This window comes from Salvelinus alpinus, chromosome 3 (genome assembly GCF_045679555.1).
Source record: "Salvelinus alpinus chromosome 3, SLU_Salpinus.1, whole genome shotgun sequence".
Lineage (NCBI taxonomy): Eukaryota > Metazoa > Chordata > Actinopteri > Salmoniformes > Salmonidae > Salvelinus > Salvelinus alpinus.
In genome coordinates, this window is record NC_092088.1 from 93,010,065 (window position 1) to 93,035,958 (window position 25,894).

At 45.4% G+C, this 25,894-nt stretch overlaps 1 protein-coding gene across 1 annotated transcript in view; it reads right to left on the bottom strand.

Moving 5' to 3' along the window:
- Positions 1-756: 756 nt before the first annotated feature.
- ehbp1 (EH domain binding protein 1) overlaps positions 757-25,894 on the bottom strand; it is a 390,693-nt gene continuing 365,555 nt past the window's right edge. The window contains exons 25-27 of the mRNA XM_071394516.1: positions 25,354-25,427; positions 2,941-3,055; positions 757-2,653 (exon numbers count right to left, since the gene is read on the bottom strand). Coding sequence (XP_071250617.1) covers positions 2,563-2,653; positions 2,941-3,055; positions 25,354-25,427 — 280 coding nt within the window. The 3' untranslated portion in view covers positions 757-2,562. The remainder of the gene's footprint in view (positions 2,654-2,940; positions 3,056-25,353; positions 25,428-25,894) is intronic.

Sequence of the window (25,894 nt, forward strand, 5' to 3'; positions counted from 1 at the left end):
CTCCAATTCAACTCAAACCCCCCTTGCCTTTTCCACTGCGTCAAAACCAGGCGAGGGAGAGCGGGACAGCATCTGTTCTCCGTACAAAGTGATTTGGGCTAATCTTCCTCCGAGGAAAAGGCTATATAGGCTACTCGGCATCGAGCTCAAAGAAAACCGGACGCAAATACTAATTTATAAACATGCATAAAGCGCAGGGGAATTCAGCAGAGCTGTATGTAATACGCGTGGCTAAACGCGCGGCTCGCCAGTGTCTACAGTTAGACATTAAAACACTTCTGTTGGTCTATTTCAACGAAAAGCACACTAGCATTTGAAAAACTTTTACAAACATAATTTACTTTTAATTTAGAAAATGTAGCCTACCACTTGCAAATGGGCAACAACTATGGCCTAATTAGGTATACTTCGACATGTCGAATATTGCAAAACAATTAAATGAATGCAACATTTAAAAACGATTTAAAACTTCCCAAAAGCTAGGACATAACAAATTAAACGAAGACAATGGCACATTATAAGCAATACTAATACTATTCATTATTTGTAGGCTACAAGGAAAACATCATATAAAAACAACAACAATTGAAATATAGGCCTAAATTGTTGCTCAAACACGCATGATCCCATAGAGTACTCAAATATTATATTTCAGAGACCTCCAGTATTCAGAGGCCTCCGGTAAAGTTGTGTACGAGCTTTAGTAGCCTAGTCTATTCCACAGAGCTCCAAAAACACATCACCAAACACCTGCAATGGAGTATGAAAGTTTAGGACTTTATTGAAGACTTGTGTTATGACAGTGGAATAAATAATCAAAACAGGTAAATGTTCACACGTTTAAAACAGCAGCTGCATTCGGATGTAGTGGAGCCAATAGAAATATAACGACTAGAATGATCTGATGGGCTATATGCCCTTTCTGATAATTACATTTCTATTGTTGGAACCAGGAGATCGAAGCACAAATAAAAGCAACATATGATCTCTTCTTCAGTATGTCTACAATAAATATTAACAAAACGCCCTTTTGATTAAAAAGCAAGAAATGCAAGAATATGACATGGTTGTGTCGTGATGCTGGTTCACTAATAACACGTATAGCCCGTAGAATTCCTACTACCGACTATAAAACGGCAATAAATACAAGTTATTCTGCTTTCAACCGCTTGCGGAATTGATCCGGGAAAAAAAGTTTTTTGTATGCCATTTGTCAGAGCGGTGATGAAATATACAAAATGATAGTTGGACACGACCCCCGCCTCAGCTCCGCTCCTTACCCCTCTACTCTCCCTTCCTCCCTCCCCCCTTATCCCTGCCTCCGCTCCTTACCCCCCCCCCCCCCTATCCCCGCTCCTTACCCTTCCTCCCTCCCCCCTCATCCCTACCTCCGCTCCTTACCCCCATACCCTTCCTCTCCCCCCCTTATCACCGAGCCAGCTCTTCTTCTGAAATGTTTGGTTAACCGCATTCAAGCGAACTAAAAAAATCATAACAGTTTTTCGGTTTATGAACTGCATCTTGAGATATCTTACCGTTAAAAAATTTACACACAGTCAAGTAATAAACATAGCTTGAAAATACTGATATCGTGAATTATACTCCAACTGAAACAATAAACGTCAGTACAATGTCATTGGCTATCATCACCAACGTCCCCTATAAAACAACTCGTGCTGTACCTCAAAACCACTAGAAAGGAATCTCTGTCTCCAAGCTCCTCAACATTGAAACATTCTGCCAAGAGAAGGCTGTGTGTGTCTGAAATGAAATGTTCAGGTCTCAGGTAAAACTCCCAACGACATATAGGATACAACCATGTATTTTCTTCCCTTTAGAATCAGGACATGATTATTTGATATTTCAATCCCTCCCTTGGTAGGTTTCCACTGGGCTGTATATGCCATCATTTATATGTATATTAAATACAAGTACCTTGCTTGATAAAGCAACGACAACAAAATGAAACATCTAGTGTGTTGTATAAGCAGGACACGTTTCCATGTCAGTATAAAGCTGGTTCAAGACATCATGGGCTCTCATCCTCACCGAGCCTTAAGACCTCCCAAATGGCTCCCTGGTTCCTATATAGTGAGGGGCTCTGGTCAAAAGGAGTGCCATTTATATGGAATAGGGGTGCATTTAGGATGCAGCCTTTTAGTTTAGCAGTAAAACCATCACAGCCTTTTAGTTTAGCAGTAAAACCATCACAGTCGTTGACCAAAAAACACAACGACTGGATTTCAATGTCAGGGTTCAAATAAACATAAAATACAGGTTTCTCAAATAGTCAATATAATAATAATGTCAATATAATGGTATATTAATAACAATATGTCAATATAATGGTATATTAATAATAATAATTACAATAATAATAGTCAATATAATAATACAATTCTTGTATCGATCAAACAAATATTATAGCCTATATCTGTGTCCCAAAATGCACTCTATTCCCTATATAGTGCACTGTGTTGCCCTGGTCAAAGTAATATATAGGACATAGGGTGTCATTTGGGACGTAGACTATATATATATGTGTGTGAAATGAAATGACAATCATTGAAGGACACACTTCTCTTCCTTCTTGGCCATCTTGCCTTTGTTCTGCTCTAGGGTTCTCTCCAGGTGTTCATCTTCCTCCTCCGCCCTGCGGAACACAGCCAGGTCAAAGGTTAGAGGTCAGGGGTTAGAGAGCAGGAGGTCACATGATACAGGAGGGAGACAGGTAGAGGTACAGCAGACACAGGACTGTACACAGAGGCTGGGTGCCATGGCAACGGTGAATGGAGCGGCGGCGCACCAGGAGAGCAGATTTGACCTTTAACCCCCTGCAGCATGTCACCCTATTGGCTGATATCAGTCTCTCTTTATGGTTGTGTGTGCACGTGAGTGTCTGTGTGTGTGTTTGTGTGTGTATCTGTGTGTGGGACGTACTGTTTCTCCTGTGCATCGAGGTCTCTGACCAGCGCGTCTCGTTTGTTGACCAGTATGACCAGTTCATCCAGCAACAGCTGCTCTCTTCTCTTCTGAGCCTCTGTCTTCTGCCAGTCTGGAGAGGAGAGAGAAGATTAGCACCTACTACAATACTACTACAATACTACTACTACAATACTACTACTACAATACTACTACTACAGTACTGCTCTTCTGAGCCTCTGTCTTCTGCCAGTCTGGAGAGGAGAGAGAAGATTACTACTACTACAATACTACTACAATACTACTACTACAGTACTGCTCTTCTGAGCCTCTGTCTTCTGCCAGTCTGGAGAGGAGAGAGAAGATTAGCACCTACTACAATACTACTACAATACTACTACAGTACTGCTCTCCTGAGCCTCTGTCTTCTGCCAGTCTGGAGAGGAGAGAGAAGATTAGCACCTACTACAATACTACTACAGTACTGCTCTCCTGAGCCTCTGTCTTCTGCCAGTCTGGAGAGGAGAGAGAAGATTAGCACCTACTACAATACTACTACAGTACTGCTCTCCTGAGCCTCTGTCTTCTGCCAGTCTGGAGAGGAGAGAGAAGATTAGCACCTACTACAATACTACTACAATACTACTACTACAATACTACTACTACAGTACTGCTCTTCTGAGCCTCTGTCTTCTGCCAGTCCTGAGCCTCTGTCTTCTGCCAGTCTGGAGAGGAGAGAGAAGATTAGCACCTACTACAATACTACTACAATACTACTACTACAATACTACTACTACAGTACTGCTCTTCTGAGCCTCTGTCTTCTGCCAGTCTGGAGAGAAGAGAGAAGATTAGCACCTACTACAATACTACTACAGTACTGCTCTCCTGAGCCTCTGTCTTCTGCCAGTCTGGAGAGGAGAGAGAAGATTAGCACCTACTACAATACTACTACTACAATACTACTACTACAGTACTGCTCTTCTGAGCCTCTGTCTTCTGCCAGTCTGGAGAGGAGAGAGAAGATTAGCACCTACTACAATACTACTACAGTACTGCTCTCCTGAGCCTCTGTCTTCTGCCAGTCTGGAGAGGAGAGAGAAGATTAGCACCTACTACAATACTACTACAGTACTGCTCTCCTGAGCCTCTGTCTTCTGCCAGTCTGGAGAGGAGAGAGAAGATTAGCACCTACTACAATACTACTACAATACTACTACTACAGTACTGCTCTTCTGAGCCTCTGTCTTCTGCCAGTCCTGAGCCTCTGTCTTCTGCCAGTCTGGAGAGGCGAGAGAAGATTAGCACCTACTACAATACTACTACTACAATACTACTACTACAGTACTGCTCTTCTGAGCCTCTGTCTTCTGCCAGTCTGGAGAGGAGAGAGAAGATTAGCACCTACTACAATACTACTACAGTACTGCTCTCCTGAGCCTCTGTCTTCTGCCAGTCTGGAGAGGAGAGAGAAGATTAGCACCTACTACAATACTACTACAATACTACTACTACAATACTACTACTACAGTACTGCTCTTCTGAGCCTCTGTCTTCTGCCAGTCTGGAGAGGAGAGAGAAGATTAGCACCTACTACAATACTACTACAGTACTGCTCTCCTGAGCCTCTGTCGTCTGCCAGTCTGGAGAGGAGAGAGAAGATTAGCACCTACTACAATACTACTACAGTACTACTACTGGTACTACTATCACTACTGCTACAACTACCGATACTACTACCACCACCACTACTACTGATACCACTACTGATACCACCACCACTACTACCACCACCACTACTACTACTACCACCACCACTACTACTACTACTACTACCACTACTACTGATACCACTACCACTACTACCACCACCACCACTACTACTGATACCACTACTACTACTACTACTACTACTGATACCACTACCACTACTACCACCACCACCACTACTACTGATACCACTACCACTACTACCACCACCACCACTACTACTGATACCACTGATACTACTACTACTACTACCAATACTACTGATACCACTACCACTACTACCACCACCACCACTACTACTGATACCACTGATACTACTACTACTACTACTACTGATACCACTACCACTACTACCACCACCACCACTACTACTGATACCACTACCACTACTACCACCACCACCACTACTACTGATACCACTACCACTACTACCACCACCACCACTACTACTGATACCACTACCACTACTACCACCACCACCACTACTACTGATACCACTGATACTACTACTACTACTACCAATACTACCACCACCACTACTACAACAGTACTCCTGTCTCATCTTCCTCTTTCACATTTCCAAGTGTCTAAATAAAAGTCAAAATATCAACAGCGAATAGAGAAGAACATAATGAATAAATCACAAAGGTCCCCTGACTCCTCTCCTCCAGGTCACCCAGCTAGCAGCTCCCAGGCCAACCAGGAAGGGGCCCACAGGGGCCAGATGCGACCCCATTCCAATCCCCTCTCCCTGCCTCCCCCTGGGGGAACCGTGTCCGCGGGAGTGCCCTCTCTCTGGGGCTCAGATATCCGCCTTCCTGGTGCGTGGCACCACCGGCTTCAGATCCACCCAACACCAGGGTAGATAGATACAAACCCCCTAACCCCATCATATCTGCAGATATACCCAACACCAGGGTAGATAGATACAAACCCCCTAACCCCATCATATCTGCAGATATACCCAACACCAGGGTAGATATATACAAACCCCCTAACCCCATCATATCTGAGATATACCCAACACCAGGGTAGATAGATACAAATCCCCTAACCCCATCATATCTGAGATATACCCAACACCAGGGTAGATAGATACAAACCCCCTAACCCCATCATATCTGCAGATATACCCAACACCAGGGTAGATAGATACAAACCCCCCTAACCCCATCATATCTGCAGATATACCCAACACCAGGGTAGATAGATACAAACCCCCCTAACCCCATCATATCTGAGATATACCCAACACCAGGGTAGATAGATACAAACCCCCTAACCCCATCATATCTGAGATATACCCAACACCAGGGTAGATAGATACAAACCCCCTAACCCCATCATATCTGCAGATATACCCAACACCAGGGTAGATATATACAAACCCCCTAACCCCATCATATCTGAGATATACCCAACACCAGGGTAGATAGATACAAACCCCCTAACCCCATCATATCTGAGATATACCCAACACCAGGGTAGATAGATACAAACCCCCTAACCCCATCATATCTGAGATATACCCAACACCAGGGTAGATAGATACAAACCCCCTAACCCCATCATATCTGCAGATATACCCAACACCAGGGTAGATAGATACAAACCCCCTAACCCCATCATATCTGAGATATACCCAACACCAGGGTAGATAGATACAAACCCCCCTAACCCCATCATATCTGCAGATATACCCAACACCAGGGTAGATAGATACAAACCCCCTAACCCCATCATATCTGCAGATATACCCAACACCAGGGTAGATAGATACAAACCCCCTAACCCCATCATATCTGCAGATATACCCAACACCAGGGTAGATAGATACAAACCTCCCTAACCCCATCATATCTGCAGATATACCCAACACCAGGGTAGATAGATACAAACCCCCTAACCCCATCATATCTGCAGATATACCCAACACCAGGGTAGATAGATACAAACCTCCCTAACCCCATCATATCTGCAGATATACCCAACACCAGGGTAGATAGATACAAACCCCCTAACCCCATCATATCTGAGATATACCCAACACCAGGGTAGATAGATACAAACCCCCTAACCCCATCATATCTGAGATATACCCAACACCAGGGTAGATAGATACAAACCCCCTAACCCCATCATATCTGCAGATATACCCAACACCAGGGTAGATAGATACAAACCCCCTAACCCCATCATATCTGAGATATACCCAACACCAGGGTAGATAGATACAAACCCCCTAACCCCATCATATCTGCAGATATACCCAACACCAGGGTAGATAGATACAAACCCCATAACCCCATCATATCTGCAGATATACCCAACACCAGGGTAGATAGATACAAACCCCCTAACCCCATCATATCTGAGATATACCCAACACCAGGGTAGATAGATACAAACCCCCCTAACCCCATCATATCTGCAGATATACCCAACACCAGGGTAGATATATTAATCCCACCATGCTTCTCAGAGTAGGAGTGCTGGTCTATGATCAGTTTAGCCTTTTAAATCACAATGAATAAGAGGAGGGTCCTAGATCACCACTCCTACTCAGAGGAGGGTCCTAGATCAGCAGTCCTACTCAGAGGAGGGTCCTAGATCAGCAGTCCTACTCAGAGGAGGGTCCTAGATCACCACTCCTACTCAGAGAAGGGTCCTAGATCACCACTCCTACTCAGAGGAGGGTCCTAGATCAGCAGTCCTACTCAGAGGAGGGTCCTAGATCAGCACTCCTACTCAGAGGGTCCTAGATCAGCAGTCCTACTCAGAGGAGGGTCCTAGATCAACAGTCCTACTCAGAGGAGGGTCTTAGATCAGCAGTCCTACTCAGAGGAGGGTCCTAGATCAGCACTCCTACTCAGAGGAGGGTCCTAGATCAGCAGTCCTACTCAGAGGAGGGTCCTAGATCAACAGTCCTACTCAGAGGAGGGTCCTAGATCAGCAGTCCTACTCAGAGGAGGGTCCTAGATCAGCAGTCCTACTCAGAGGAGGGTCCTAGATCAGCATTCCTACTCAGAGGGTCCTAGATCAGCAGTCCTACTCAGAGGAGGGTCCTAGATCAGCAGTCCTACTCAGAGGAGGGTCCTAGATCAGCAGTCCTACTCAGAGGAGGGTCCTAGATCAGCACTCCTACTCAGAGGGTCCTAGATCAGCACTCCTACTCAGAGAAGGGTCCTAGATCACCACTCCTACTCAGAGGAGGGTCCTAGATCACCACTCCTAATCAGAGGAGGGTCCTAGATCAGCACTCCTACTCAGAGGGTCCTAGATCAGCAGTCCTACTCAGAGGAGGGTCCTAGATCAACAGTCCTACTCAGAGGAGGGTCCTAGATCAGCAGTCCTACTCAGAGGAGGGTCCTAGATCAGCACTCCTACTCAGAGGGTCCTAGATCAGCACTCCTACTCAGAGAAGGGTCCTAGATCACCACTCCTACTCAGAGGAGGGTCCTAGATCACCACTCCTACTCAGAGGAGGGTCCTAGATCAGCAGTCCTACTCAGAGAAGCTTTCTGAATATGTGCTACCACAGATAAACTCTCTTGAGGAGAGAACATGTCTCGTATTATAAAAATAAAAAAAGACTCCAGTCCCATTAATCACACAGTTAGGGCCGGGAAAAAACAAACAAAAAAAAGTTACATTTTGTGACGAAACACTGGAGTGAAATGTGCCAGTAGAAATGTTGTGGTATAGTGGTCGGTGTTGGCCCTCTAACACAGAGAGATATTAGTCAGAGAGTTCTACAGCGTGTCATGTGACACATCTGCTTCGACACCTTTACATCCATTCATATTTAAACACCTATTGATTTGAGAAGAAAAGGAATGTTGGAAAATGTCAGTCACTAAAATAAGTGCACTGCATGTTTTATTAAAAACATATATATTTCCCCTCTGGTTCGTCAAGTTGCACCGGCCTGTCATGTGTGTGAGTGGTGTGTGTGTGTGTGTGTGTGTGTGTGGTGTGCGCTCCATGCTGGGCCCAGTGTGTTTGTCCCCCTGTACGGTCTGCTCTCTTTTCATTGGTCCAGCCACTCTTTGAAGTCGACCACAGAGCGAAATGAGCACAGTCCCATTATCTGGCCCGCTACTCTCTCTGTTTCTCTCTCTTCTTCTGACCGTTTCTCTCTCTCAGGCACTAAACTACTCTCCTCTTCAGAGAGGTTGGTCATTAGTGTTTACCAGGGACTAAACTACTCTCCTCTTCAGAGAGGTTGGTCATTAGTGTTTACCAGGGACTAAACTACTCTCCTCTTCAGAGAGGTGGTCATTAGTGTTTACCAGGGACTAAACTACTCTCCTCTTCAGAGAGGTTGGTCATTAGTGTTTACCAGGGACTAAACTCCTCTCCTCTTCAGAGAGGTTGGTCATTAGTGTTTACCAGGGACTAAACTACTCTCCTCTTCAGAGAGGTGGTCATTAGTGTTTACCAGGGACTAAACTACTCTCCTCTTCAGAGAGGTTGGTCATTAGTGTTTACCAGGGACTAAACTACTCTCCTCTTCAGAGAGGTGGTCATTAGTGTTTACCAGGGACTAAACTACTCTCCTCTTCAGAGAGGTGGTCATTAGTGTTTACCAGGGACTAAACTCCTCTCCTCTTCAGAGAGGTGGTCATTAGTGTTTACCAGGGACTAAACTCCTCTCCTCTTCAGAGAGGTGGTCATTAGTGTTTACCAGGGACTAAACTCCTCTCCTCTTCAGAGAGGTGGTCATTAGTGTTTACCAGGGACTAAACTCCTCTCCTCTTCAGAGAGGTTGGTCATTAGTGTTTACCAGGGACTAAACTCCTCTCCTCTTCAGAGAGGTGGTCATTAGTGTTTACCAGGGACTAAACTCCTCTCCTCTTCAGAGAGGTTGGTCATTAGTGTTTACCAGGGACTAAACTCCTCTCCTCTTCAGAGAGGTGGTCATTAGTGTTTACCAGGGACTAAACTACTCTCCTCTTCAGAGAGGTGGTCATTAGTGTTTACCAGGGACTAAACTCCTCTCCTCTTCAGAGAGGTGGTCATTAGTGTTTACCAGGGACTAAACTCCTCTCCTCTTCAGAGAGGTGGTCATTAGTGTTTACCAGGGACTAAACTACTCTCCTCTTCAGAGAGGTGGTCATTAGTGTTTACCAGGGACTAAACTCCTCTCCTCTTCAGAGAGGTGGTCATTAGTGTTTACCAGGGACTAAACTCCTCTCCTCTTCAGAGAGGTGGTCATTAGTGTTTACCAGGGACTAAACTCCTCTCCTCTTCAGAGAGGTGGTCATTAGTGTTTACCAGGGACTAAACTCCTCTCCTCTTCAGAGAGGTGGTCATTAGTGTTTACCAGGGACTAAACTCCTCTCCTCTTCAGAGAGGTTGGTCATTAGTGTTTACCAGGGACTAAACTACTCTCCTCTTCAGAGAGGTTGGTCATTAGTGTTTACCAGGGACTAAACTCCTCTCCTCTTCAGAGAGGTTGGTCATTAGTGTTTACCAGGGACTAAACTCCTCTCCTCTTCAGAGAGGTGGTCATTAGTGTTTACCAGGGACTAAACTACTCTCCTCTTCAGAGAGGTGGTCATTAGTGTTTACCAGGGACTAAACTCCTCTCCTCTTCAGAGAGGTGGTCATTAGTGTTTACCAGGGACTAAACTACTCTCCTCTTCAGAGAGGTGGTCATTAGTGTTTACCAGGGACTAAACTCCTCTCCTCTTCAGAGAGGTGGTCATTAGTGTTTACCAGGGACTAAACTCCTCTCCTCTTCAGAGAGGTGGTCATTAGTGTTTACCAGGCACTAAACTACTCTCCTCTTCAGAGAGGTTGGTCATTAGTGTTTACCAGGCACTAAACTCCTCTCCTCTTCAGAGAGGTGGTCATTAGTGTTTACCAGGCACTAAACTACTCTCCTCTTCAGAGAGGTGGTCATTAGTGTTTACCAGGGACTAAACTCCTCTCCTCTTCAGAGAGGTTGGTCATTAGTGTTTACCAGGGACTAAACTCCTCTCCTCTTCAGAGAGGTTGGTCATTAGTGTTTACCAGGGACTAAACTCCTCTCCTCTTCAGAGAGGTTGGTCATTAGTGTTTACCAGGGACTAAACTCCTCTCCTCTTCAGAGAGGTGGTCATTAGTGTTTACCAGGGACTAAACTCCTCTCCTCTTCAGAGAGGTGGTCATTAGTGTTTACCAGGGACTAAACTCCTCTCCTCTTCAGAGAGGTGGTCATTAGTGTTTACCAGGGACTAAACTCCTCTCCTCTTCAGAGAGGTGGTCATTAGTGTTTACCAGGGACTAAACTCCTCTCCTCTTCAGAGAGGTGGTCATTAGTGTTTACCAGGGACTAAACTCCTCTCCTCTTCAGAGAGGTGGTCATTAGTGTTTACCAGGGACTAAACTCCTCTCCTCTTCAGAGAGGTGGTCATTAGTGTTTACCAGGGACTAAACTCCTCTCCTCTTCAGAGAGGTTGGTCATTAGTGTTTACCAGGGACTAAACTCCTCTCCTCTTCAGAGAGGTGGTCATTAGTGTTTACCAGGGACTAAACTCCTCTCCTCTTCAGAGAGGTGGTCATTAGTGTTTACCAGGGACTAAACTCCTCTCCTCTTCAGAGAGGTGGTCATTAGTGTTTACCAGGGACTAAACTCCTCTCCTCTTCAGAGAGGTGGTCATTAGTGTTTACCAGGGACTAAACTCCTCTCCTCTTCAGAGAGGTTGGTCATTAGTGTTTACCAGGGACTAAACTCCTCTCCTCTTCAGAGAGGTGGTCATTAGTGTTTACCAGGGACTAAACTCCTCTCCTCTTCAGAGAGGTGGTCATTAGTGTTTACCAGGGACTAAACTCCTCTCCTCTTCAGAGAGGTGGTCATTAGTGTTTACCAGGGACTAAACTCCTCTCCTCTTCAGAGAGGTGGTCATTAGTGTTTACCAGGGACTAAACTCCTCTCCTCTTCAGAGAGGTGGTCATTAGTGTTTACCAGGGACTAAACTCCTCTCCTCTTCAGAGAGGTTGGTCATTAGTGTTTACCAGGGACTAAACTCCTCTCCTCTTCAGAGAGGTGGTCATTAGTGTTTACCAGGGACTAAACTCCTCTCCTCTTCAGAGAGGTTGGTCATTAGTGTTTACCAGGGACTAAACTCCTCTCCTCTTCAGAGAGGTTGGTCATTAGTGTTTACCAGGGACTAAACTCCTCTCCTCTTCAGAGAGGTGGTCATTAGTGTTTACCAGGGACTAAACTCCTCTCCTCTTCAGAGAGGTGGTCATTAGTGTTTACCAGGGACTAAACTCCTCTCCTCTTCAGAGAGGTGGTCATTAGTGTTTACCAGGGACTAAACTCCTCTCCTCTTCAGAGAGGTGGTCATTAGTGTTTACCAGGGACTAAACTCCTCTCCTCTTCAGAGAGGTGGTCATTAGTGTTTACCAGGGACTAAACTCCTCTCCTCTTCAGAGAGGTGGTCATTAGTGTTTACCAGGGACTAAACTCCTCTCCTCTTCAGAGAGGTGGTCATTAGTGTTTACCAGGGACTAAACTCCTCTCCTCTTCAGAGAGGTGGTCATTAGTGTTTACCAGGGACTAAACTCCTCTCCTCTTCAGAGAGGTGGTCATTAGTGTTTACCAGGGACTAAACTCCTCTCCTCTTCAGAGAGGTGGTCATTAGTGTTTACCAGGGACTAAACTCCTCTCCTCTTCAGAGAGGTTGGTCATTAGTGTTTACCAGGGACTAAACTCCTCTCCTCTTCAGAGAGGTGGTCATTAGTGTTTACCAGGGACTAAACTCCTCTCCTCTTCAGAGAGGTGGTCATTAGTGTTTACCAGGGACTAAACTCCTCTCCTCTTCAGAGAGGTGGTCATTAGTGTTTACCAGGGACTAAACTCCTCTCCTCTTCAGAGAGGTGGTCATTAGTGTTTACCAGGGACTAAACTCCTCTCCTCTTCAGAGAGGTTGGTCATTAGTGTTTACCAGGGACTAAACTCCTCTCCTCTTCAGAGAGGTGGTCATTAGTGTTTACCAGGGACTAAACTACTCTCCTCTTCAGAGAGGTGGTCATTAGTGTTTACCAGGGACTAAACTCCTCTCCTCTTCAGAGAGGTGGTCATTAGTGTTTACCAGGGACTAAACTCCTCTCCTCTTCAGAGAGGTGGTCATTAGTGTTTACCAGGGACTAAACTCCTCTCCTCTTCAGAGAGGTTGGTCATTAGTGTTTACCAGACACTAAACTCCTCTCCTCTTCAGAGAGGTTGGTCATTAGTGTTTACCAGACACTAAACTCCTCTCCTCTTCAGAGAGGTGGTCATTAGTGTTTACCAGGGACTAAACTCCTCTCCTCTTCAGAGAGGTGGTCATTAGTGTTTACCAGGGACTAAACTCCTCTCCTCTTCAGAGAGGTTGGTCATTAGTGTTTACCAGGGACTAAACTCCTCTCCTCTTCAGAGAGGTTGGTCATTAGTGTTTACCAGACACTAAACTCCTCTCCTCTTCAGAGAGGTTGGTCATTAGTGTTTACCAGACACTAAACTCCTCTCCTCTTCAGAGAGGTGGTCATTAGTGTTTACCAGGGACTAAACTCCTCTCCTCTTCAGAGAGGTGGTCATTAGTGTTTACCAGGGACTAAACTCCTCTCCTCTTCAGAGAGGTTGGTCATTAGTGTTTACCAGGGACTAAACTCCTCTCCTCTTCAGAGAGGTGGTCATTAGTGTTTACCAGGGACTAAACTACTCTCCTCTTCAGAGAGGTGGTCATTAGTGTTTACCAGACACTAAACTCCTCTCCTCTTCAGAGAGGTGGTCATTAGTGTTTACCAGGGACTAAACTACTCTCCTCTTCAGAGAGGTTGGTCATTAGTGTTTACCAGGGACTAAACTCCTCTCCTCTTCAGAGAGGTGGTCATTAGTGTTTACCAGGGACTAAACTCCTCTCCTCTTCAGAGAGGTGGTCATTAGTGTTTACCAGGCACTAAACTCCTCTCCTCTTCAGAGAGGTTGGTCATTAGTGTTTACCAGGGACTAAACTCCTCTCCTCTTCAGAGAGGTGGTCATTAGTGTTTACCAGGGACTAAACTCCTCTCCTCTTCAGAGAGGTGGTCATTAGTGTTTACCAGGCACTAAACTCCTCTCCTCTTCAGAGAGGTTGGTCATTAGTGTTTACCAGGGACTAAACTCCTCTCCTCTTCAGAGAGGGTGGTCATTAGTGTTTACCAGGGACTAAACTCCTCTCCTCTTCAGAGAGGTGGTCATTAGTGTTTACCAGGGACTAAACTCCTCTCCTCTTCAGAGAGGTGGTCATTAGTGTTTACCAGGGACTAAACTCCTCTCCTCTTCAGAGAGGTTGGTCATTAGTGTTTACCAGGGACTAAACTCCTCTCCTCTTCAGAGAGGTGGTCATTAGTGTTTACCAGGGACTAAACTCCTCTCCTCTTCAGAGAGGTTGGTCATTAGTGTTTACCAGGGACTAAACTCCTCTCCTCTTCAGAGAGGTGGTCATTAGTGTTTACCAGGGACTAAACTCCTCTCCTCTTCAGAGAGGTGGTCATTAGTGTTTACCAGGGACTAAACTCCTCTCCTCTTCAGAGAGGTGGTCATTAGTGTTTACCAGGGACTAAACTCCTCTCCTCTTCAGAGAGGTTGGTCATTAGTGTTTACCAGACTAATACCAATATGCCAGACATGGTTTTGATGTTTAAAGAAAAAGACCAGTGAAATGTCAAAAGGAGAAGATTACTCACTGAACTCACACAATGTGATGGAAAGTTGTCAGCTTCAAATATATACTTATTCCAAATAGAAAAGGTTATTCCTCCTTTGCCATACCTCCACTATCCCACAATTCCCTGCACAAAGGCCTGCCCACAGAGGGGGAAGTATCCAAAGCGGAGGTATAAAAAAAACATCCCTCCTTTTCTGTCCCTCCCTCTCAACTGCTCTCTCTCTCTTTTCTACTTCCTTTCCCCTACTCTCTCCCTCTTTCCCCTCCCTCCCTCTTTCCTCTCCCCTACTCTATCTCCCTCTTTCCCCTCCCTCCCTCTTCCCTCTCCCTCCCTCTTTCCTCTCCCCCCCTCCCTCCCTCTTTCCCCTCCCCTCCCTCTATCTCCCTCTTTCCCCTCCCCTCCCTCTTTCCTCTCCCCTCTTCTTGAGCCAAGAAGCCAAAGTTCCAACCCGCCAGGGAGATGCGGAAGCATGGAGCTGTCAATCAAAGCTGTGGTAGGTTCCGCCCCCCTCATTAGAAAGGTAAACAATAGAGGGACGATGACAGACATGGCCGCGCAAACGAGAGGGTAGAGAGCATGGGTGAGTGTATGTGTGCGAGAGAAAGTTTGTGTGTGTGTGTGTGTGTGAGAGTGCATGTAACCAGAAACCTGCGTTAAAAAACACCCTGCAGCCACTCATGGAAGTTACCCCCTCCCTACTTCCAACCCCGAAAGAGGGAGGAGTGAGAGAAAGCCAGTGTTCACACACACACTCTTCCTCTCTCTCTTCTGTTTCACCCTCTCTCTTCTGTTTCACCCTCTATCTCTCTTCTGTTTAACCCTCTATCTCTCTTCTGTTTAACCCTCTATCTCTCTTCTGTTTCACCCTCTATCTCTCTTCTGTTTAACCCTCTATCTCTCTTCTGTTTCACCCTCTATCTCTCTTCTGTTTCACCCTCTATCTCTCTTCTGTTTCACCCTCTATCTCTCTTCTGTTTAAACCTCTATCTCTCTTCTGTTTCACCCTCTATCTCTCTTCTGTTTCACCCTCTATCTCTCTTCTGTTTCACCCTCTATCTCTCTTCTGTTTAACCCTCTATCTCTCTTCTGTTTCACCCTCTATCTCTCTTCTGTTTAACCCTCTATCTCTCTTCTGTTTAACCCTCTATCTCTCTTCTGTTTCACCCCCTATCTCTCTTCTGTTTAACCCTCTATCTCTCTTCTGTTTAACCCTCTATCTCTCTTCTGTTTCACCCCCTATCTCTCTTCTGTTTAACCCTCTATCTCTCTTCTGTTCAACCCTCTATCTCTCTTCTGTTTAACCCTCTCTCTCTCTTCTGTTTAACCCTCTATCTCTTCTGTTTAACCCTCTATCTCTCTTCTGTTTAACCCTCTATCTCTCTCTCTCTTCTGTTTAACCCTCTATCTCTCTCTCTCTTCTGTTTAACCCTCTATCTCTATCTCTCTTCTATCTCTCTTCTGTTTCACCCTCGACCTCTCTTCTGTTTAACCCTCTATCTCTATCTCTCTTCTGTTTCACCCTCGATCTCTCTTCTGTTTCACCCTCTCTCTTGTTTCACCATCTATCTCTTCTGTTCAACCCTCTCTCTCTCTCTCTCTCTCTTCTGTTTAACCCTCAATCTCTCTTTCTGTTCTGTTTCACCCTCTCTCTCGTTTCACCCTCTCTCTCGTTTCACCCTCTCTCTCGTTTCACCCTCTCTCTCGTTTCACCCTCTCTCTCGTTTCACCCTCTCTCTCGTTTCACCCTCTCTCTCGTTTCACCCTCTCTCTCGTTTCACCCTCTCTCTCGTTTCACCCTCTCTCTCGTTTCACCCTCTCTCTCGTTTCACCCTCTCTCTCGTTTCACCCTCTCTCTCGTTTAACCCTCTCTCTCTTGTTTCACCCTCTTTCTCTTGTTTCACCCTCTCTTTCGCTTCTTTCACCATCTCTCTCTCTCTTCTGTTTCACCCTCTCTCTCGTTTCACCCTCTCTCTCTCTTCTGTTTCACCCTCTCAACGGTAACCATGTGAATCTGCACAAGACACAGAAGAATGCGCAGGTTCAAATCCCCATGACCCCCACCCTTCCAAATCCCCATGACCCCCACCCTTCCAAATCCCCATGACCCCCACCCTTCCAATGCTCAATTTATTCAGGAGACCCAAACTGCTCCGAAGACCCCTTTCTCAGAGCAGGACGGGGGGAGAGTGAGTATGTTTGTGTTCTGGGCTTAAAATCTAGGTCCAACACATTTACCAGCACACACATACCCACAAACTAGCATTGATGAATCCACAGATTGATAAAAACTTTGAGAGACATTTTACAGAGTATTCAGCAAGTGATGTCTGGGGACGTCTCTTACTTCCACAGATCTCTCTTTAGTTGTGTTCTGTCGTTCGGTGGAATGGCCCCCAAGAGATAGCTTTGGCCAGAGGCCAACTGGAGTCAGGACACAAAGGCTGAGTCCCAAATGGAAACCTAATCCTGCCCATAGGGCGCTAATCCAAGGTAGTGCACTATGACAGGAATAGGGTGCCATTTTGGACATTTGTAGTTACTGTGAAGTTACCTGCACCTTGTCTAGGACTAGTTACAGCTGCTTGACCAGCTGTATAGACAGCACCTCGTCTAGGACTAGTTACAGCTGCTTGACTAGCTGTATAGACAGCACCTTGTCTAGGACTAGTTACAGCTGCTTGAACAGCTGTATAGACAGCACCTTGTCTAGGACTAGTTACAGCTGGTTGACTAGCTGTATAGACAGCACCTTGTCTAGGACTAGTTACAGCTGCTTGATTAGCTGTATAGACAGCACCTTGTCTAGCACTAGTTACAGCTGCTTGACTAGCTGTATAGACAGCACCTTGTCTAGGACTAGTTACAGCTGCTTGACTAGCTGTATAGACAGCACCTTGTCTAGGACTAGTTACAGCTGCTTGACTAGCTGTAACACTAGGAGTGTATCTATTTTATACAAAGCGTGTGTATGAGTAGGTGTGTGTGTGTTTGTGTGTGTCATTATGTGTGTGTGTGTGTGTGTGTCATTAAGTGTTTGTGTGTGTGTGTCATTATGTGTGTGTGTGTGTGTGTGTGTCATTATGTGTGTGTGTCATTATGTGTGTGTGTGTCAATATGTGTGTGTGTGTGTGTGTGTGTGTGTCAATATGTGTGTGTGTGTGTGTGTCAATATGTGTGTGTGTGTCAATATGTGTGTGTGTGTGTGTGTGTCAATATGTGTGTGTGTGTGTGTGTGTGTCAATATGTGTGTGTGTGTGTGTGTGTGTGTATTGTCACCCAACCCCTAGCTTATCTCCAGTTCCAGTCAACTAGCGATCCTGAAAGAGTTAGCAACATCATCAAAGGGTGCCCGTGTGACAGGATCACACACACACACACACACACACACACACACACACACACACACACACACACACACACACACACACACACACACACACACACACACACACACACACACACACACACACACACACACACACACACACACACACACACTATACCTAATTAATCCAGGGCTACAGCACCGCGGCCTTAGACCTGCAACAAAGCCCAAATAGATTTACACATGGGGGAAGTAGAAGAGGGGAGGGAGAGAGGGAGACAGAGAGACAGAGAAAGAGAGAGAGAGGGAGACAGAGAGAGAGAGAGAGGGCGAGAGAGAGAGAGGGGTAGATGGTGAGGGAGAGAGAGAGTGAGGGAGAGAGAGAAAGGGAGAGAGAGGGGTAGATGGTGAGGGAGAGAGAGAGTGAGGGAGAGAGAGAAAGAGAGAGAGAGGGGTAGATGGTGAGGGAGAGAGAGAATGAGGGAGAGAGAGAGAGGGCGAGAGAGAAAGAGAGAGATGGTGAGAGAGAGTGAGAGAGAGGGAAAGAGAGAGCGAGAGAGAAAGAAAGAGAGATGGTGAGAGAGAGGGGTAGATGGTGAGAGAGGGAGAGAGAGGGAGAGATGGTGTGAGAGGGAGAGAGGGGGAGAGAGAGATGGTCAGAGAGAGAGGGGTAGGTGGTGAGAGAGAGAGAGGGGGAGGGAGGGAGAGAGATGGTGAGAGAGAGAGTGAGAGTTGCAGAGGGGGGAGGGGGGGATAAACTACTGCATAGGATTACATATTGATTTTAAACATATAAAAAAGCTTATCATATCAAACCGTAACAAGAAAAGTGTGGGACCTGGTTCTGCATACATCCCTTTAGAGACGAGGAGGAGCAGACGCTTTACAACACACGCCCTCTGAGCCACGGTGTGTACGGAGAGGGGAGAGAAAAGTGTGTGTGTGTGTGTGTGTGTGTTTAAGTGTGTGTGTGGTGTGAGTTGTGAGTGTGTGTGTGGTGTGTGTGTAAGTGTGTGTGTAAACAGTAAGCAGATAAAGAGAGCACAGTAGATCAATTTGGTTGCAAGGAGATGAGAGCCTGGATTACAGATGGTGTGTGTTTGTAAGACTGTGTCTGTAAGCACGTTTGTGTGTGTACGTACCATTATGTGTATGTGTGTTTAAAAGTGTGTGTGTGTGTGTGTGTTTGGTGTGAGGGAGATGAGAGCCTGGTATACAGATGGTATTTTCACAGCCTGGCAGCAGACCAGGCAGACACAAGGAGGATCCCCTCTATCACCCTACATGTCTTTAAACACCAGGGTCTGTTTTATATACCCTCCCTCTCTCCCCCCTCTAGGTGTTCTCTCTATCACCCTACATGTCTTTAAACACCAGGGTCTGTTTTATATACCCTCCCTCTCTCCCCCTCTCCCTCCTCTAGGTGTTCTCTCTATCACCCTACATGTCTTTAAACACCAGGGTCTGTTTTATATACCCTCCCTCTCTCCCCCTCTCCCTCCTCTAGGTGTTCTGTGATAGGGTCCAGTCCCCTGATCTTTAGGTTCCATTCTGTTCCTGATAAATCTTCAACTCTACCAACCACTGACAGTTCAATAACAGTATGGATCATAGACTGACAGCTCAATAACAGCATGGATCATAGACTGACAGTTCAATAACAGTATGGATCATAGACTGACAGCTCAATAACAGTATGGATCATAGACTGACAGTTCAATAACAGTATGGATCATAGACTGACAGCTCAATAACAGTATGGATCATAGACTGACAGCTCAATAACAGTATGGATCATAGACTGACAGCTCAATAACAGTATGGATCATAGACTGACAGCTCAATAACAGTATGGATCATAGACTGACAGTCCAATAACAGTATGGATCACTGACTGACAGTCCAATAACAGTATGGATCATAGACTGACAGTTCAATAACAGTATGGATCATAGACTGACAGCTCAATAACAGTATGGATCATAGACTGACAGCTCAATAACAGTATGGATCATAGACTGACAGCTCAATAACAGTATGGACCAGACTGACAGTCCAATAACAGTATGGATCATACACTGACAGCTCAATAACAGTATGGATCATAGACTGACAGTTCAATAACAGTATGGATCATTGACTGACAGTTCAATAACAGTATGGATCATAGACTGACAGCTCAATAACAGTATGGATCATAGACTGACAGCTCAATAACAGTATGGATCATAGACTGACAGCTCAATAACAGTATGGATCATAGACTGACAGCTCAATAACAGTATGTATCATAGACTGACAGCTCAATAACAGTATGGATCATAGACTGACAGCTCAATAACAGTATGGATCATAGACTGACAGCTCAATAACAGTATGGATCATAGACTGACAGGTCAATAACAGTATGGATCATAGACTGACAGCTCAATAACAGTATGGATCATAGACTGACAGCTCAATAATAGTATGGATCATATGGACTGACAGCTCAATAACAGTATGGATCAGACTGACAGTCCAATAACAGTATGGATCATTGACTGACAGCTCAATAATAGTATGGATCATAGACTGACAGTTCAATAACAGTATGGATCATAGACTGACAGTTCAATAACAGTATGGATCATAGACTGACAGCTCAATAACAGTATGGATCATAGACTGACAGCTCAATAACAGTATGGATCATAGACTGACAGCTCAATAACAGTATGGATCATAGACTGACAGCTCAATAACAGTATGGATCATAGACTGACAGCTCAATAACAGTATGGATCATAGACTGACAGCTCAATAACAGTATGGATCATAGACTGACAGCTCAATAACAGTATGGATCATAGACTGACAGCTCAATAACAGTATGGATCATAGACTGACAGCTCAATAACAGTATGGACCAGACTGACAGTCCAATAACAGTATGGATCATAGACTGACAGCTCAATAACAGTATGGATCATAGACTGACAGCTCAATAACAGTATGGATCATAGACTGACAGTTCAATAACAGTATGGATCATAGACTGACAGCTCAATAACATTATGGATCATAGACTGACAGCTCAATAACAGTATGGATCATAGACTGACAGCTCAATAACAGTATGGATCATAGACTGACAGTTCAATAACAGTATGGATCATAGACTGATAGCTCAATAACATTATGGATCATAGACTGACAGTTCCATAACAGTATGGATCATAGACTGACAGCTCAATAACATTATGGATCATAGACTGACAGCTCAATAACAGTATGGATCATAGACTGACAGCTCACGGCTCAATAACAGTATGGATCATAGACTGACAGCTCACAGCTCAATAACAGTATGGATCATAGACTGACAGCTCAATAACAGTATGGATCATAGACTGACAGTTCAATAACAGTATGGATCATAGACTGACAGCTCAATAACAGTATGGATCATAGACTGACAGCTCAATAACAGTATGGATCATAGACTGACAGCTCAATAACAGTATGGACCATAGACTGACAGCTCAATAACAGTATGGACCATAGACTGACAGCTCAATAACAGTATGGATCATAGACTGACAGCTCAATAACAGTATGGATCATAGACTGACAGTTCAATAACAGTATGGATCATAGACTGACAGCTCAATAACATTATGGATCATAGACTGACAGCTCAATAACAGTATGGATCATAGACTGACAGCTCAATAACAGTATGGATCATAGACTGACAGCTCAATAACAGTATGGATCATAGACGGACAGCTCACGGCTCAATAACAGTATGGATCATAGACTGACAGTTCAATAACAGTATGGATCATAGACTGACAGCTCCATAACAGTATGGATCATAGACTGACAGCTCAATAACAGTATGGATCATAGACTGACAGCTCAATAACAGTATGGATCATAGACTGACAGCTCAATAACAGTATGGATCATAGACTGACAGCTCAATAACAGTATGGATCAGAGACTGACAGCTCAATAACAGTATGGATCATAGACTGACAGTTCAATAACAGTATGGATCATAGACTGACAGCTCAATAACAGTATGGATCATAGACTGACAGTTCAATAACAGTATGGATCATAGACTGACAGCTCAATAACAGTATGGATCATAGACTGACAGCTCAATAACAGTATGGATCATAGACTGACAGTTCAATAACAGTATGGATCATAGACTGACAGCTCAATAACAGTATGGATCATAGACTGACAGCTCAATAACAGTATGGATCATAGACTGACAGCTCAATAACAGTATGGATCAGAGACTGACAGCTCAATAACAGTATGGATCATAGACTGACAGCTCAATAACAGTATGGATCATAGACTGACAGCTCAATAACAGAATGGATCATAGACTGACAGCTCAATAACAGAATGGATCATAGACTGACAGCTCAATAACAGAATGGATCATAGACTGACAGCTCAATAACAGTATGGATCATAGACTGACAGCTCAATAACAGTATGGATCATAGACTGGATGGTATGGAAGCACACAGTCTCCCACTATGCTGTGAGGCATCAGAATAAGTGGATATGCTGCTGGCTATCTGTATCAGTTTTAATCATGTGAGAGGGTGTGAGTGTGTGTGACTGGTATGTATAAGCATGAGTGTGTTTGTGTGTGACTGGTATGTATAAGCATGAGTGTGTGAGAGTGTGTGTGTATCTCTTCAAGTGTGTATATCTGTGTCGTTCACTGGTTTGATTACTCCAACGCAAGCTTCTCTCTGTCATCGACTGGCATGGACGTGTGTGTGTGTGCGCGAGCGTGTGTGTGTGTGTGTGTGTGTGTCTATCTCTGCAAGTCTCTGTCATCGGCTGGCCAACCAAATCAGCAATTACCTGCAAGCCACGCCACGCCACGCAGCCCAGCCATCACTCAATGGACCTGGCCAACCACCAAATAACAGCGGACACACACTCTCTTCCCTCACACACTATCTTCCTAGCAGAACTATCTGTGCCTGGCCTGTGAAAGGTAGAGCATGTTGAATGTTAAGTAGATCCCTGAAGAAGGAGAGAGGAATGGAGAGAGAGAAGTGGAGAGGAGAGAGAGGAGAGTATAGAGGAGTGGAGAGAGAGAGAGGAGTAGAGGAGTGGAGAGAGAGAGAGTAGAGGAGTGGAGAGAGAGGAGTGGAGAGGAGAGAGAGGAGAAGAGGAGTGGAGAGACTAAAGGGAGTGGAGGAGAGTGTGGAGAGAGAGCAGTGGAGAGGAGAGAGAGGGGAAGAGGAGTGGAGAGACTAAAGGGAGTGGAGAGGAGAGTGTGGAGAGAGAGCAGTGGAGAGGAGAGAGAGGGGAGGATAGAGGAGTGGAGAGAGAGGAGAGAGTAGAAAGGAATGGAGAGAGAGAGAGGAGATGAGAGTGGAGAGATTGGAGAGGAGAGAGGGGAGGAGAGATTGGAGAGAGTGGGGAGGAGGAGAGATTGGAGAGAGTGGAGAGGAGGAGAGATTGGAGAGAGTGGAGATATTGGAGAGAGTGGAGAAGAGGAGAGATTGGAGAGAGTGGAGAGGAGAGAGATTGGAGAGGAGAGAGTGGAGAGGAGAGAGATTGGAGAGGAGAGAGTGGAGAGGAGAGAGATTGGAGAGGAGAGAGTGGAGAGGAGAGGTGGATAAAGGGCCAGTTGATAAGTCCCACCTCTCCAGGACCATGGTCTGGCTTGTCCCACCTCTCCAGGACCATGGTCTGGCTTGTCCCACCTTTCCAGGACCATGGTCTGCCTTGTCCCACCTCTCCACCTCTCATACTCTGCTGCTCATGCACTCAATTCAGGTTTATACTCACACACACCTGTGTGCAAAGGATTCATCCTCTCACAGTGCATAGCCTGCAAATGGCCATCAAACTCCTATTGTGCTCTTAGAAAACAACGACTATGTTATTGTATCATGACGTTTTGTCAATTATGTTTTATAGTTTACTATGCTTTAATTTTAACATTTGTATTCCTTATCCCCATGTGACCACGTGTTGTGACCATGTGACCACATGTTGTGATCATGTGACCATGTGTTGTGATCATGTGACCATGTTGTGACCATGTTGTGACCATGTGACCACGTGTTGTGACCATGTGACCACATGTTGTGATCATGTGACCATGTGTTGTGATCATGTGACCATGTTGTGACCATGTGACCATGTGTTGTGACCATGTGACCATGTGGAAAATGCACTTAGAACAATGTAATAAAATGTAAAGTTCAGAGCAGCTTTGTCAGGTGTCTGACTGCATTACCTGTTGCTTCCCTCTCCAAATACAGAAATACAGGCTGGCTGGTGTGGCAGACAAGAGCAATCAACCCCTAACCAGGATGTGTTCCTACTCTCTTGCTCCTGCTCGGCTATGCATGTCTGTCTACTCCACAACACACACGCACACGCGCACACACACACACACACGCACGCACAAATGCACACTCCCCCCTCCTCCCTACACAAACCTGCCCAGTCCCTTCCACCACCACCAACTAATTACAATTGATTTAATATGGATCAGGTTGCTTATCAGGTGGGGAAAGAAATTACCATGGCCGATGCAGAGGTGCAGGCAGGTCAACATTGAATGGAGAAATCAATTTGCATTGATTGTCAAAAGGTTCATTTTTCACAAAGAGGACACAGTGAAAGGGATTAAACTTGGGTTTCGGCTCGACAACTTTGATACCACACAATAGTGGTGTTTTTCAGCCGGTACCAGTACACACAACCACCTACCTGGATAACGTAGCTACTAGCTAGCTGGGGTTTAATCCTCCATGTCAGTCAGCGGGGCTAGATTTCAAACCAGGGTGTTGATAATGCTATTCAGGCCTATTCAGGGTGTCAGATAGCACTGATCACACAGCATCAGATCTCCTCGCTGAGGAGGTTCCTCCTAGTAACCACCTAGCAACCTGTGGTTAGGATCCTGACTGAGGAGGATCCTCCTAGTAACCACCTAGCAACCTGTGGTTAGGATCCTGACTGAGGAGGATCCTCCTAGTAACCACCTAGCAACCTGTGGTTAGGATCCTGACTGAGGAGGATCCTCCTAGTAACCACCTAGCAACCTGTGGTTAGGATCCTGACTGAGGAGGATCCTCCTAGTAACCACCTAGCAACCTGTGGTTAGGATCCTGACTGAGGAGGATCCTCCTAGTAACCACCTAGCAACCTGTGGTTAGGATCCTGACTGAGGAGGATCCTCCTAGTAACCACCTAGCAACCTGTGGTTAGGATCCTGACTGAGAAGGATCCTCCTAGTAACCACCTAGCAACCTGTGGTTAGGATCCTGACTGAGGAGGATCCTCCTAGTAACCACCTAGCAACCTGTGGTTAGGATCCTGACTGCAAGGAAATACTATTATTCACAGAAGGAGAGAAATGTGTTGAATCCAAACTAATGGAATAATAGACAGTGTACCAGTAGAAAGCAGTAAAATCACCACCCATAATGTATTTGAAGTATTTCTCCCCATTTCCACTTTCCGACTTAAACATACCCCCCCCCCCCCCCCTAATCGTCTCCCCCCTCCCTCCCTCCTCCCTCCCCCTTCCCACCCGCTCAACCCCCTGGCCTAACTTCACCCGTCATAAGAGCATCTTCTAAATGACCAAAGGGTAGATGTCTTACCCTCGATGGCCATCATGGCTCTCAGCTCTCTGTTGAGCAGCTGGAAGCGTCTCTCCAGATCGTGCTCCTTCTCCCTGTGGCAGTAAGTTGGAACAAAGTTCATCAATATGTTAATGACTAAATCATTAAGCACTTAGAAGAAGTCTGCAATAAACATCGATTCAGCCAGTCGGACGGACCTTCTCCCTTCTCTCCACACATTAATCTACTGCAAATATCTGATACACAAACATACCCCGACCCGGGGCCCTGCCTGGGCTGGTAAAACCCTGTGTGTGGCTGAGAGGGGGACAGAGAGGGAGAGAGAGAGAAAGAGAGGGAGATAAAGAAATGGAGGGAGGGAAAGAGAAAGAGGGAGTGACAGACATAAGTAGGGGGAAAGAAAGCAAAGGAGAGACAGGGAAAAGAAGAGAAGAGACAGGTAGAGAGATGGAGAGACAGGTAAAAGAAGAGGAGGGACAGGTAGAGAGATGGACAGGGAAAAGAAGAGGAGGGACAGGTAGAGAGATGGACAGGGAAAAGAAGAGGAGAGACAGGTAGA